Source organism: Brassica oleracea, chromosome C3 (assembly GCF_000695525.1).
Source record: "Brassica oleracea var. oleracea cultivar TO1000 chromosome C3, BOL, whole genome shotgun sequence".
NCBI classification, from domain to species: domain Eukaryota; kingdom Viridiplantae; phylum Streptophyta; class Magnoliopsida; order Brassicales; family Brassicaceae; genus Brassica; species Brassica oleracea.
Genome location: NC_027750.1, coordinates 28,658,796 through 28,673,621, shown reverse-complemented (window position 1 = coordinate 28,673,621; position 14,826 = coordinate 28,658,796). Strand labels below are relative to the sequence as shown.

General features: G+C 34.2%; 3 protein-coding genes and 1 long non-coding RNA gene across 9 annotated transcripts; 2 read left to right on the top strand and 2 right to left on the bottom strand.

The window, feature by feature from the left end:
* Window positions 1-1,108: 1,108 nt before the first annotated feature.
* On the bottom strand, window positions 1,109-5,119 carry LOC106328586 (pollen receptor-like kinase 4). 2 transcript variants are annotated; one of them, XM_013767063.1, is made up of 3 exons: window positions 4,957-5,119; window positions 2,066-3,341; window positions 1,109-1,995 (listed from the first exon to the last, which is right to left on the bottom strand). In XM_013767063.1, exons 2-3 carry the CDS (start codon window positions 3,333-3,335, stop codon window positions 1,328-1,330), a joined length of 1,938 nt encoding a protein of 645 aa, XP_013622517.1. In that variant the 5' UTR covers window positions 3,336-3,341; window positions 4,957-5,119; the 3' UTR covers window positions 1,109-1,327. The 2 variants fall into 2 exon arrangements, with proteins under 2 accessions (XP_013622517.1, XP_013622516.1); XM_013767062.1 differs by lacking the exon at window positions 4,957-5,119 and having other exon boundaries at window positions 2,066-3,784.
* Window positions 5,120-5,200: 81 nt separating this feature from the next.
* Window positions 5,201-6,342, bottom strand: LOC106328588 (armadillo repeat-containing protein 4-like). The gene is given in 2 exon segments (XM_013767064.1): window positions 5,201-5,790; window positions 5,792-6,342. Coding segments are annotated over 2 exon segments (894 nt in total). The 5' UTR covers window positions 6,252-6,342; the 3' UTR covers window positions 5,201-5,356.
* A 328-nt stretch (window positions 6,343-6,670) lies between these two features.
* On the top strand, window positions 6,671-7,915 carry LOC106332806 (mitogen-activated protein kinase 8-like). Its single transcript, XM_013771300.1, has 5 exons — window positions 6,671-6,881; window positions 6,980-7,053; window positions 7,132-7,251; window positions 7,333-7,531; window positions 7,629-7,915. Exons 1-5 carry the CDS (start codon window positions 6,765-6,767, stop codon window positions 7,704-7,706), a joined length of 588 nt encoding a protein of 195 aa, XP_013626754.1. The 5' UTR covers window positions 6,671-6,764; the 3' UTR covers window positions 7,707-7,915.
* Window positions 7,916-10,344: 2,429 nt separating this feature from the next.
* On the top strand, window positions 10,345-14,410 carry LOC106329577. 5 transcript variants are annotated; one of them, XR_001267881.1, is made up of 8 exons: window positions 10,345-10,480; window positions 11,955-12,063; window positions 12,164-12,214; window positions 12,363-12,552; window positions 12,688-12,824; window positions 13,014-13,099; window positions 13,368-13,464; window positions 13,808-14,410. It is a non-coding gene; the product is annotated as an uncharacterized LOC106329577 (long non-coding RNA). The 5 variants fall into 5 exon arrangements; XR_001267883.1 differs by lacking the exon at window positions 10,345-10,480 and having other exon boundaries at window positions 11,704-12,063; window positions 13,368-13,786; window positions 14,171-14,410; XR_001267882.1 differs by lacking the exon at window positions 10,345-10,480 and having other exon boundaries at window positions 11,706-12,063; window positions 14,171-14,410.
* Window positions 14,411-14,826: the final 416 nt, after the last annotated feature.

Sequence of the window (14,826 nt, the reverse complement as noted above, 5' to 3'; positions counted from 1 at the left end):
ATCTAAAAGCGCAGAAAAAACTTGTTAGTTCAACAGGTTAAAGTATCGATATCATAACACAAATAAGGAGAGCAAGACAAATGTCTTTTACATTTACATTCTCCTTATCCTAGAATATGTATTACACCTAGTTCTAATTTCAGAAAGAACAACAATTTGTTCAATTGATTCAATTAGCAACAATCTACCCATGGCCTATATTACAATCGGACAATATCTACTCTACTTGAAAACATATACAATCTTCCAGCAACTAGTATAAGATTTCAAGAACCAAACTTTCCCCCTTTCCAAAAACCTAAATCGATATTTTACAACTACAAATCTAAAATATTAACATGCAAACAGTTAATCGTGATGTATAAGATGTTTAATCAATCCGTGAATCGAATTTACCTTAAGAAATATGACAAATCGATTTAAAAAATCTATGTAAAAGAGAAGAACAACTCGATTTCGTTTTAGATGAGAATCAATAGAACTAATTGAATACCTTGTGTGAAGAACTGAGACGAAAATGGAAGAACACGTCGTAATTCGATTTGACCCTTCCGACGAAGAGGAAGAACACTTAGATTTCGTTGTATCGTCAGTGAAATCGAAGAGGAAGATGACAAAAGAAAGATTCGAAACTAAGGGTAGATGAAACTCCGAAGAAGAGCAAGGATTCTCTCCGTTGAACCCTAAATCGCCATGGAAGGGACTTTTTTCTACGGCGGAGAAGAGGAGGAGAAAACGAAATTAGGGTATCGGGGTAAAAGTTTTCCTTTTGTTATTTTTTTTTAAGTTTTGTTATTTTTATTTAAACTTTTAATATTTACTCATTTAAAATATATTACGAAAATTTTAATATATAATTTTAATTCTATTTAATTAGTAAATTAAGGGTAGTTTGGTATTTACAGGAACAAAAATCCTATTTTCCTAAAAAATCTTTTACAAATCTTAGTGTGACAAATCCAAGTTCAAAGTGACTTTTTTTCCAATTTTCTCTTAAAACTATTCTAATTGCTAATTTCAATCACCTGAGTATCTCTATATCAGTTTATGTTATTACGCATGGATTCATGTAATGTATTCAATTTTAAAAATCATAGTATTAAAGAAAACAAAATCTTGGGATAATCAAATAAATAAATGAATAAACTTTTTGAAACTATGCAAAAATAAAATTTTGGGTTAATTCATTATATCTCATGAGTTTGCTCTTAACACATTTTCTCCCAGAGATAAAACCCTAACTTTCTTTCTTGCCGACGAAGATTCCATCTCTTTCTTGCATCAAGATAACAAATTCAATCTCTCTCTCCATTGATCTCAAGACTGATCATCGATTCATGGCTAAACCAAAGTCATCATCGTCCATCAACCGAGAAGCAAATACATTGTGCGTGGAAGCTGCGAAATCACCATCCAAATCTTGTCCTTCTCTCAACCTCTCTATCTTCTCCACAGCATCCTTCATCTCCATCCTCCTTTCTTCATCCTCTTCGCAACAGCCCAACCCAATTTTCAACAGGCTTAGCATCTCTGCTTTGCAGTTCTTCTTCCCCGTCATTTCCTTGTCAAACACGTCACCCGTTTTCTTCTCCTTCACCATGTTACTCACCCAAGTTACAAGGCTCATGTTAGCATCGTACCCTTGCCTTAGATAATTCTCGGGGAACCGGCCCGTTAAAAGCTCCAAGATCAAAACCCCGAGGCACCAAACATCTGTCTTCTTAGTTATTTGTCCCTTTAAGCTGTACTCTGGAGATTTATAAGCGATCATTAGGTTATGAGACTGCTCTGAGTTCATCACCGGTCTTAGCGCGTAGTCTGTCAAGAGAGGCTCAAATGATTCGTCGAGTACGACATTAGATGACTTGAGATGACCGTGAGGGATGGTCAGCGTTGGTAGCTCCTTGAACAAGTAACCTAAGCCCTTAGCCACTCCTTGTATAATTTTTAGCCTTGTTGGCCAGTCCAGTCCAGGTTGATCCACAGAATGATTCGCTGAAACAACAGAGCCGTTTTAGCGTGGAAACCAAGTAAAGTAAGCAAATAATATTTTGACATTACGTACCGTGAAGATGTCTAGCCAAGCTGCGGTTAGGCATGAACTCAGCGATCAAGAGCTTCTCTTCTCTACGGTAATAGTAAGCCACAAGAGGCAACAGATTCGGATGGCTAAGCCTCCCTAACCGTCTTATATGCTCATGAAACTCATCTCTCCCGACGTTGTTCATATGTTTATACCTCTTCACAACCAGCGTCTGTCCGCTGTCTATCCCTGCTTTATAAGAAGCACCAAAGCTTCCACTCCCAAGAACTTCAGCAGAAGCTCTTAGAAGATCTTGGAGATCGAATCTCTGAATGTCTTCTTGCAGAAACAGGAGTTTCCCCTGATCCGGTACTGCTCCTCCTCCTCCTCTTCTACTAGTGTAGCTGTTAACAGACTCCGCAGCTCTCTCCACGTGCAAGGATTGATCATAATTGTACTTCTCTATCCTGTCTTGTCCCGCAGATGGACAAGCCGACAAGATCTTCCGTCTTCTGTTTTGAAGGATAAAAACCACAAGCGAGATGAGCAGTAGTATGATCCCAATGACAATCAAAACGATAGCAACCGTGAACATAGTTTGGATCTTGTCCTTCTCCGTGAAAGTAGGAGGAGGATCCGGAATAGACCATGAAGCCGCTGAGCATGAGATTAAAGGAGGGTCACACAAGGCCTTGTTCCCTGCAAAGGAGCCAGGGTCCATGTCTCGTAGGCTTTGGGGTATAGGTCCCTCGAGGTCATTGTTCTCGAAGCTAGCTAACTTGAGATTCTTCGGTTTAAAATCAGGTATGTTCCCTTGAAACTGATTACCATTAAGTTTCACCTCTAAAAGCATTGGCAAAGAAGCTAAAGAAGAAGGGATCTTCCCACGAAACGCGTTGTTAGCCAACAAAAGCTTCTTTAAATGATTCATACCATCAAACGCATCAACGGGGATCTCCCCTGTAAACCAGTTGTTAGACAAGTACAATGACCTCAACACGACGAGTTTCTTGACGGATGGCATTGCACCATTGAAATTGTTGTTCATGAGGCTTAAGGTTCGTAGGTTCTTGATTGGAACCAAAGGTTCAAGGTCTAGCTTCCCGGTTAAATCCATTCCTTCGAGTTGTAGACCCCAAACATAGCCGGTGAAACAGAGAACACCGAACCAATTAGGGGAGTTTCGCTTGCAAGGAGCGGTTAAAGGATCCCAACTGCTAATGACAGAAGCATTTGTTAATGTGTCTTTGAATCTCAAAAGGCAATCTGCGTCTGAACCTGGCACAACCTTCTGTTCCTGAGAGATGACCATTGTGACCTGACATAACACAATGATGAGGAATGCAGTGAAGGGTAGCTTTTTCTTCACGGTGGTGTTGCGTGCAAGCCTAACTGGGCTCTCCCAAGTTAGCATTGCAGCGAACACACGGTTTTGATCGACCTTTCAAGAAGAAGTTCTTCTTTGTCGATCCAAATGAACTTTTTTTTTCTCTCTGTCTGGATGACAAAGAGAAAAACGTATGAACAGAAAGAGAGAGAGGACAAAAACCCACCAAGAATAGACAAAACCCAACTATGTCAACTTGAAAAACTTGTTTTGGATTACCTTTGTGCTGTCTTAAGATTATTTAGATTCTAGAGAGATCTTAGGGTTACCATTCGTTTCTATTTTTGTAAGTTATACAATCCTTGTTCATGTGATTTGTCATTTTTCTAACCAAATATTAGTATACATCTATGAAAATGATGTGGATGGTTTATATAATACTAGGTTAAGATCCGCGCCTTGCGCGGGACGAACATTGTATATACTATTTTTATGTATTATATGTTCCTTTACATATTTATAAAATAATAAATATATATTGAATAATTAAAAAGTAAGTAATTATTACATATATAATTAAATTGATGTGAACACATAAATAAATTTCATTAATCCAAACAATCATTTTTTCTATTTTATATGGTATATTATAAAATTTAAATGACGTTAACATATAGTGTGTATTTTTAGTATAGATATATATTAAATGATGTTTTCTACTCATATGATTGTTTTAATCATTTGTATATTTTTATAACAAATACTTTAAATCACTGATAACAAAATTTTCATTGTGTGATTAATAGTTTTAGTAATTCATAAATTTTTATAAAGTTCAAGGCTAAGTTTAAAATTTAAATATTAAGTTGTCAATATTTGTTCAATAGCTTTTACTAAAAATATGTTTTCAAAGAAAATTTCAATGGTATATAGTTTAATTTAAAACGATTTATGTATAGATATATGTATATGTCTTTTAATCTTAATAATTATTAAATGACACTTTCTACTTAAATAATTTTTAATCATTTGTATTTTATCATAACAAAAAAAATTAAACCATGAATCACAAAAATTTGAAGGTGAAATTTTTAACAGTTTTAATAATTTATATTCGTTTTGAAAAAAATCAAAATATAACATATACAGAAAAATCTAATTTTTTTATTATATGGTTCATATAGTTGTTTAATTTATTTTATTAATTTAAAATTAAACAAATATGATAGAGAATAGACTAATTTTTATCAAATATTTATTATTCAAAATCATTAATTTCATATATATGATTTAGCTACATTAGGCAATTCCGTAATTTTTATTTAGGGAAAGAATGAAAACATTAATAATGAATTTATGGTTAATTTAATAAAAAGCTTATTATATATTTAAATGGACCAACCTAATTCTCTAAAGATTCTAAGACTCATTGTGGTGATGACACATGGTTACCTCAAATGTTGTAATGTTTCTATTTTAATATATAGGGGATGATGATACTTGAGATTCGAGGTGTACATTTTGGTTTACGGTCCGGTTTCGGTTTGATTTTTTTTTTCAGTTTTCACACCAAGTGGTTTCTAATGAAATGATGAAAATTGTATACCTTGCTTGCAGGTGTAATCTTGGTTGGCCATAGAAGGGAGATCCGAGGGCGAGCTAGTGGTGGCCGGTGATGGAGTTGATGCAGCTTGTTTAGTTGACGCTAGTACCGTAACTATTCCACAGCATTGCTGCTTAGCTCAATGGCCCACAATTTGCTATGAGCAGCCACAACCCGAAACGTATGAACTTGTCTATAATTCTTAGGGTTCAACCACTGGATGCACAATCATGTAAAGGAAGATCGATGACATAAAATCCACATCTATTCAAAGTCCATATCTTTTGGTACATGTATACATACAAACGTCTCAAAAAAAAATTGCACAAATCAAACAGCACTTGAGTCAAGATTATATAAACATACATCAGAGAAGTTGGAGAGCTGGATTTTCCCATCAAGATCAAAGAAGATCTTGATCCCGAGCAAGAGGTTCAATTGTAACCCTTGTCATTGACCTAATCACCATCAGCTCATGAGAAGCTCGGATTCTAGCAAGTTTACTCTGCATATTCCGAAACACAGGATGCCCCATAGCCACACGCAATCTACCATAATACTGTTGGTCTTCGGAGAAATTAACAAGTGCCTCGGCTGCATTATCCCTAAGCTCTTCCGACTCATCTCCCAACCAATCAATCAGAATCGGTATCATACCGGAATCAGAAAAAGCCTCACGGTCGTCTTCGTTGTAACTGAGCTGAGAAATAGCTCCACAAACCCTCTCCCTGAACTCAACAGACCCATCTTTCAAAATCTCGACCAGCAAAGGAATCGCACCAGAGTCTCTAATAACAGATACAGAATGCCTATAACCCGAAAGAGCCCACAACAATCTCTAAACCACCTAACCTGGCTAATCCGATTCGAATCGAAGATCCGAAAGTAACTAAACTCCACAAACACTTCACCCAAATCCTTCGTAACGCGATATCGTTACCATTCGCTTCGAATAGGAGACCTAGCAAGCAAGCGATCACGCCGCACCTCCCCATCTTCACCGCGAACCCGCTCTCTTCGCCGCCGATACATGCGATGCGTTTCAAGCAATGCGCGGCGGCGGATTGGACTGAACGGCTGGGATCACCGGAGACGCCGAGGAGACGGGCGAGGATTGGGATGGCGCGGGAGAGAATACTCTCCGGGATTCGATTCGCTGATTCTGATAGCTTCATGACGTATCTTACACGAATCGGAGCCGAAGAAGACGAAATCGCCTGTTCGAAGCGGTTAAAGTCGGTTTCCCAGTCTGGATTTTGAGAACCTCTGGTGCTTCTCTCCGTTTCTGAAGAAGCCATCTCTGGAGAGAACCCTAAACCTTCGAGTTATCCAAGCAGCTGCAGAACAGAATGAAAAGCATATGACGGAGACGACGACGGTTACCGGTTTAGATTGAATGTTCATTGGAATGAGTTCATATCGGTTTACTACCGGGTTGCTCGGTTTTAAGGTTAAATTCGCTTTTACTCTCTTCACTCAGCCACGTCAGACGCGACCCAACTCCCATACCATATCACAATACTAAAAGACCAATATGCTGAATCTCTAGACTGCACGTCACCAAAAATAATCAGTCAATCACGATATTTTATTTTTGGATTTGGGCTTAAGGTGTGTTTAAAGTGGATTAGGTGTGTGGGGTTCGTTTGTTTAGGTTTGGGCTTCATTTTTTATTGAACTAAACCTAGAAACCTAAATTACGACACAAAGATGCCTAGGCTCTTCTCCTCTGCCACTTCGTCTTCTTCCCGTGAAACAATTTCGACTGAGTTCTAATCCATCCATCAGTACTCTACAATCAATTTTTTTTTATGGTTTCGTTACATCTCCTTCTTTTCCTCCTCACACAGACAATATCAAAGCTTGAGTTTGATTTTGAGAGAAAGAAGTTGAACAAAGATGATGTCAGAGAATTAATCTACCGAGAGGTAACTCAAAAAAAAGAAAAGATTTTGACCGTGTCTTATTGTTCTCTGGTTCTCTTCATTGATCTAACTATCGCTTATCTCTGGAAAAAAAACACTAGATATTGGAGTATCATCCTCAGATGCTGGAGGAATACAAGCGCGATGGTGATCAGCTTAGCTTCATGTACCCTAGGTTAGCTAATTAAACAACTCATGAACTATTATTCCCTGAAACAGAATGAAACCGAGAAATCTTCTGTTGTTTATGCAGTGGGGTTGATCGATTCAAGAGGCAGTTTGCTCACCTTGAAGAGAATCAAGGTAAACCAGGGGCAGGAGCAGGAGGAGGAAGAAGTACTGCAATGCATAGACACCATGCTTCCTTGCCAAGGTAATCTCTTTTCACAGAATCTCTTGCTTTGCTCTCTCTTTCTCTGAAAGCATTGGGCTTCTCTGTGATTGTGTGTTGAAGAGAGAGAGTTCCTGCTCAGAGTGGTGAGACTGCAGAAGAAAGCAGTGATGTTGAGAGAAGAGCAGCAGCTGCTGTGGCTTCAACTTTGGAATCTGAGGAACCAGACAATGGAGGAGGTTACAGTGCTCGTAGCCTCATGAAGAGTTCGAGCATCAGCGGTTCTAAATGCATTGGTGTCCAATCTAAAACCGACAAAGAGGTTTGTTAGTTAGTTAGCAGAGTAACAGAGGATCTTGAAAGGAACATGGAGATGGAGTTGGCTTACTTACTGTTGTTGCTGTTCTTGTGTGTTGCAGGACACCATAGCTGAGGAAGGAGATGGTGAATCAGTGGCGGAGCTTACTGATAGAGTTGCTTCTCTTCGTAATTCTTAAAACGTTTTTGTTTTATTTGGCGTTTGGTGAAAGTTTTCTGGTGAAAAAATTGGTTTCTATATTTTATTTTCCCTTCTTCCACATTATCTTCGTGGTTGGGTTTGATTTGTTGTATTTAATAGTTTGGAGGTGAGAATGAGAACTTTTAATAAGAACACTATCTCCATGTAATTTCTTTTATCCTTTTCTATAAATTGTTCTTTCAAGCTTTTAACCGATTCAATTTGCTTAATTACATCATGGAATCAGAATTAAACTAAAAAATAGTATACTAAAAAGGAAAACATCAAATTAAAACCTTTATAGTTGAAGTAAAAATATATATGCAGTTTGCTTTTATATTAGTTATATATACATACTAATGCTACTACAAGAGTTTTTCAAAAATAGTTATATTAAATTAAACTAAATCCAATTCAAAAAATCAGATTGGTAGGATAAAATCAACATAAAACATAGATAAAATTCCAAACACTCTAAATAAGCTTGATGATCATTGTGTTTATTATTTTTTTATATATTAATTTGATCACAAAATTAGAAAACCTTTTACATCGGTAAAGAATTATTAATGTAAGAAATGACACCGACAATTTTGTCGGTGTAGATACCACCTTCACCGGTTGAAAACAAGTTTTGTCAGACTCGCGTTCGAATAAATTTTATATACTAAATTTAAAGATTGTAAGTGTTTATTTATGCGACTATAAATATTAGTAAAAATCGCAGTTCGTTTAAAGATTTATTTTATATATCACACTCAAAACATTTTCCTTTTGTATTTACCAGGGTAATCATTGATCAGCTTGACAAAAAAAATTTTAGAAAAATTCATGTCTTCTAAATTGTTAAAAAACTATAAAGAGTTTTGGAGAATTTGGGGAGTATTGTTAAATTGTTCTACTAAAACCATATAAATGATGCAAATATTTTTAAAATTCAAAACTCATATATGGTTTTACTAAACTAATAAAATGGAATTCAATTATATTGTAGTAACTACAAAATTGAGAATTGCATTATAGATGGGGTGACACTGGTCTCCACAAATCTAATAAAACTAAAGAAGGTTTGTAATCAATTATTAAAAAATCATAAATTATTTTCGTGTAATTATTTGTATACTATAGAAATAACTGTATTTAAGTATCTTTTTATTAACTACATTTAATATAATCTGGATTTCTCATATATTATTATTTCAATTTTTATAAGAGTTAGTGTTAATACGGAAAAAACATGCATATGGTTTGATAAACATAAGATAATTCTCTTTTTAATAGGAACGTGGTAAGATAATTTAGAATATCTATCTATATAGTAAAAGAACTAAAATTCATACTCTCTCCGTTTCTAAATAGATGATGTTTTAAGTAGTTTTTGATGTTTCAAAATAGATGATGTTTTCGTATATCAATACAATTTTTAACTTTATCAAAACTGTGTAACTAATGATATTTTGCGGTATGTTTTGTGATTGGTTAAATAACTTTTAATTTATATTTTAATGATATTTTTAAGATAAAATAATTTTCTTAATAGTTGTGCACAGTTCTAAAACTTCATGTATTTTGAAACAGAGGGAGTATTAAAAAAGTTAACTAACTCTACTATTAGGAGTTTTGTAGGTAACACAACTGTAATACCATATGAACTTCTTCTTATTTGTATGAATGATAAGTCTTTTCCCCGCATTTGGGGGCTCAATAATTTTACAGAAAATAGTATATAAATATATTATCAATTCAGAAACCATTAGAATAATTTTATTTTTTATGACATTTTTAATAATAAACGAAATATTAATTTTAATATATGATAAACTTTTTAAAATAATATCATGCACTAATTATTACAGTATTAAATATTATAAAAAACTCACATAATATGAATACATTATTTAATAACCGTCTATAAATAGTTTTACTAGATTAAAATTTAACAATAAGAATTTTTGTATTTAAAAAAAATACTTTATGGATATTATTAGACATCTTTATAGAACAAAAATATCACTTTTCATTACTATAAGTTAGCTCTTTCAGAACACCAGTTTGTTGATTTTTACAATCTCTTAGTTATTGGCGCTTTTTCAAACATTTATCTACCTACAAGAAAAAGTGTTAAAAGTGGATTATGGTGTCGATTTTAAATAAATAATTTTACAGAAAATAGTATATAGATATATTATCAATTTAGAAACCATTAGAATAATTTTATTTTTTAATGATATATTTAATAATTAACTAAATATTAATTTTTAATATATGATGAAATTTTTAAAATAATATTCTGCACTATTTATTACTGTATTAAATTTTATAAGAACTCACATAATATGAATACATTATTTAATAACCGTCTACGAGTATTTTTACTAGATTAAAATTTAACAATAAGAATTTTCTTATTTTTTAAAAGTTTGACAAATCAAATAAATAACAGCTAAAACATCATCACATATGCATTTGAGATTACAATAATATAAGCTAACTCCAAATTATCGTAGATTGTCATCTAAAAAAAGTGTAAAAGCATTTTTCGCGAAAAAAATCTCAAACCACACATCAAAATATACAAATTATAAAGATGGGCAATACAAAATAATTCTCATTCTCATTTATGCAGGACATGCGGCCGAAGATCACAACTACAAAAGCGACTACCTCAGACCACAACCAATAATCGTTAGGATCATTAGGGTGTGGCCCATCACAAACCACAAAAACAAAAATGCTTTCCTAGGAACAATTTTCATGTGTCTTGACATCCAGGTTTGTTTAAGAATACTACATTTAAAATGATTGCTTTTAACCACTAAACATGAACAACAAATGGAAGGGAAGGTGCCTATTTCTACGTCTGACAAAATGTACCAACGGTTCGAAGAATGAAAAATTTATCACATTAGATATTTTAATTTTCTTCCCAATAACCAACGGTACAAGCTTACCGTTCATCCATACATAATCAATATCAATGAAACAACAACGATTACACAATTCCTTCATACATATTCCATCCCCAACACTAAACCCAGTTGATCAGCTTAGCCAGTGCAACCAACTTCCTCCCAGGTAAAAAAAAAACTCATTACCTATCTCACATACCAATAAATTCTCTTTTATTGTTACTAAAAAAATTATTCCCACAGATGTTGTTGGTCGAATATGCCTCATCCAAGGAAGTGATATATATAACCACAACAACGATACAAAGATCATCATTGGATTGCGTTTAGACATGTACTAACATTTTATTAAATAAGATTTGTTTTTCACCAAAAAATATAATACAATAATTTTTTGTAGATCCAAATTGGTACGTCTAACTATATGGGACAACGAGGTGACTAATTTCAGAGAGCTAAATCGCATATCTACCAGGAAAAACCAAATTGTAATCATTACAAGTATAATTCCACGGTTACATGAAGGTAATAAACTAAACCTAAAGTTTATGTCAAACTAAATGCTTACAAATATTCCGCTTTTACAGGGAAACTATCACTCACAACCACACCAGGATCGCGCTTTTACTTTGACAACGACATTGATATCATAGAACGCTTCCAAAAGAGGAATAAACTCCTATCCTAAACCCGATGGCATAACTCCATATGGGATCGAACAACAAGACAGTAAACGAGACCAATCAACTGTTTTAAAATTTACATTATTGCTTCCTACGTCAATTAAAATGATTATTGTATCAATAATTACCAATAGCCATCGATAATAATTTTTCTTTCTTTATTTAACATTCAATGATTATTTTACATTAAACATAATTTAGACAAAATTATATTAGTCTACTATGATATTCTACTTTAACATTTTCATAGAAAATAGCCCGGGCGTAGCCCGGGAATAGCCCTAGTCACAATACTAAAAGCCGAATAAGGAGTTTCAATTAGACTGTCCACGTATTCAAATTAAATCAACCTATCACAAGTTGCCATGTCAGCATCCTTGTCAAGTTACCTTTCGTCTCCGTTATCTTCCTTCAGCCGGCAAAACCTAAAGACACCGGTTAAAAATCCGATTTATCTTCCACGTCCCACTTTGCCTTCCATCTATTACTGCTTCATTAATGTGAATAACCTCACAATTTCGCTACCGTATTCACTTTCCTCCGTCTCTCCCTTTTCTATATAATCGATTGGATGATCGCCTTTAAACCATTGGATCATCGTCCGTTTCAGTATGCCCCTGATTTTCAGAAATACCTTTCTTCTCTTCTGAGCAGCATATCTGACGTCAGAGATGTGGGCGAAGCTCTCAAACGATTTACATTTATTCAGATACAACGGCTGCGGAAACGTTTGCATTGAAAAAAATTCTTCCTGTAGAAAAAGGTAGTATGTTGTTAAACAGTTTACTCTCTCCTTATATTCTAAACTAAAACTTAAGAATCTAACTTAAGACAGTATGTGGTTCGTCTTTGTTTTGTTGCAGTCAGCAGCTGGGGCTGAGACAGTAGGATCTCTTTCGTGTTGATCATACAAGGTATTTTGCTAGCCTCAAATTTTTATATTTTTCTGAGAATAAATGGAGTATGAAAAGAAATTAACCAATCCCTAACACTTATAATCAACTCCACTATCTCCTTCTCTTTTCTTAACCAACTCAACTCACTTTTACCATATCATTGAAGCTTGCGATATAGAGCTCGAAAACAAAGCCAAAGAAGTGGCAGAGCTGAAAACAGAGAGGCTGACCTAGAGAGAATTGCGAGGCTGAAACATGCAGAGGCAGACATATCCTCATCTAAAAGACAACGAAGCAAAGCGGAGGCATATTGGTCGATCATTTGTAACATCAGTATTTGATTTGCTAAGGCCATCGTGAGTTTATTATTACCTACTTCACCTTATCTTTTAAGAGTTACACATATTTTTTTTTCTTTCTCAAGAGAAACAGATGCTTATCATTCATTGTTCCTAATATTGACCACTCTCTTTTCTTTTTCTTTGTTTCAGGTATGTTCAAGTTGACACCAAAGAATGAATACTTATGTGTACCTTTTGTAAGCCATGACCAAACTCTCAAGCTTCAAAAGTACAGTTTGATGCTACAACCGCCTGGTGACAGTGCACCAGTACTGGACGGATCCTAGGTCAGTCTTAGATTCCATTATTTGTGCCTCTATTCATTGTCTTTAAAAAGATGATATACTGGCTCTTCTTCTGATGTTCTGTACTGTATCTAATTCTCTCATCAATTATTACACTAAAGATAAGGTCAAATTTCGTTTGTTTGGTTTTTATATTCATCAGTGCCTTCTAATACCAGTGAACATATTTAGGATTGTCTAGGATCACTTTGGTTCTTGCTGGGTATTTTGGTGCTGTAGAATCATTGTCTGACAAGAGCTGCATCACATATAACATGGTACCACCAAGTTTCAACAAAACAATAATCGATCATTGCTAGCACCTTTCTCTACGAAAGATTAATATGGTGTTCAGAACATCATTTAGATCGTCTATTCACTTAAGTATATGTGGTCGTATGCCGCAATCGGTTGTAAGAAGATACTGTTGTGGTCGTTTGCTTTCATAGTACACTAATAAAGGTTCTTCTCGACATGTGCATGTGCCTTTTATACAACTAAATGAATGTCTAATTACCAAGCCGAGGATTCTCTGTACATGGACAGTGTTGATGAATGATAAAACGGAAGATGTTGACGACGACTTAGATGAGGACTTTCATGGGGATGACATGCCTGCATCTGACTGCAATTTGACTACTTCGTAAGCATATATGCCTTTTTAACAAGTCTAATATTATTTGGTTTGTGTCCTTCTTAAATTCCTATGTTAATGCATAGTTAAATAGCTGATATAGGTTCATGAGTCGAGATTTATTTCTTTTTTTTAACTATACAGTGTGGCTTTCTTTGGTTTTGGAGTAATAAAATAGCTGATACTTCGCCTTTAACTGTTGTCTGCTTGGTTCACAAATAATATTGCTTTCAATTACTATCATATTTCATTTGTATAATCACCTTAGGATTGCATGGTCACACAGAAAGGGACCGTTTTTTTTTTCTGGCGGAATTTAAGATCTATCAATGTAAGCATCCTTCATTTTCAGGTTATCATCGACGCTTTAAAAAAAAATTGCAGTCAATTGAGTACACTGGCAGTCAGGGATAAATTTAAGGTGATATCATAAATTTTAAGATCATGGTTCCGGAAAGGAGTAAGAGCGTTCTCTGGTTTTAGTATGGTTTGTTGATGTTATGGTGTGGTTAGTTGAATGATATATTATGGTTAGTCACAGGCCTGTTCTTGGATTCATCGTAATTTAATAAATACATGTGTTTTCTTAAGATAGATGGGAAGTTTGGAGGTTATAAAAGCTAAAACAACAGCAGAGACAAGAGTAGAGCAAGTAGCAATTTCTTTGGATAAATATTCATGCCGTAATTTGCATCATTCATTTAATCTGTTCCAGCCCTGGAAGTTTGGAACTACATTCGTAAAGTTCCGACGAAACCGATGATTTTCTGAGACCAGAAGCCAAGATAAAAAAGGGATTCAAGTTTTGGTGGATATAGAAAGAAAATATTCAGAGGTTTTCAATACGTTTGATGCATAGTAACTTATTTTTGTTGTGTAGGAGAGAATGAAAAACATATATATGAAATGTGAAATGTTATGACCGCATGTCAATTTGTGTTTTAACATAAACTAGACGCTGATCCGCGCACCAGCGCGGGTATGAATTTTTGATTTTTGTTTATTTATTTAACTAAATGATGTATTTTTAATATTTTATGTATTATATTCACCAAGTAAATAATTTTTTTGGCATCTTAAATCATCCATTTATGACGAATATTCGATATCATATAAAAAATTGAACAAATAGACGTAATTAGAGAATTGTAGACGATATATAAAAACAATGGTTATTAATGTAAAATATGAAGAAATATTATATTATGACTTAGTATGGCATAAAAGATTATAAATTAGTTATACATGTTTAAATAAAATAAAATAATTTTTAAACTTCTACGAAAAATTTAACATATAAAAAAGGGCGATGAATTAGTCATCAAATTGTAAATAATTTCATAATTTTATTAATAATAAATTATTTATAGT

Coding starts and splice junctions, on each gene's coding strand:
- LOC106328586 (XM_013767062.1), bottom strand. CDS start 3,437: ATGCTAACTTGGGAGAGCCCAGTTAGGCTTGCACGCAACACCACCGTG. Junction 1,996..2,065: donor CTTGGCTAGACATCTTCACG/GTACGTAATGTC, acceptor CTGTTGTTTCAG/CGAATCATTCTGTGGATCAA.
- LOC106332806 (XM_013771300.1), top strand. CDS start 6,765: ATGGTTTCGTTACATCTCCTTCTTTTCCTCCTCACACAGACAATATCA. Junction 6,882..6,979: donor GAGAATTAATCTACCGAGAG/GTAACTCAAAAA, acceptor AAAAAACACTAG/ATATTGGAGTATCATCCTCA. Junction 7,532..7,628: donor AATCTAAAACCGACAAAGAG/GTTTGTTAGTTA, acceptor TGTGTGTTGCAG/GACACCATAGCTGAGGAAGG.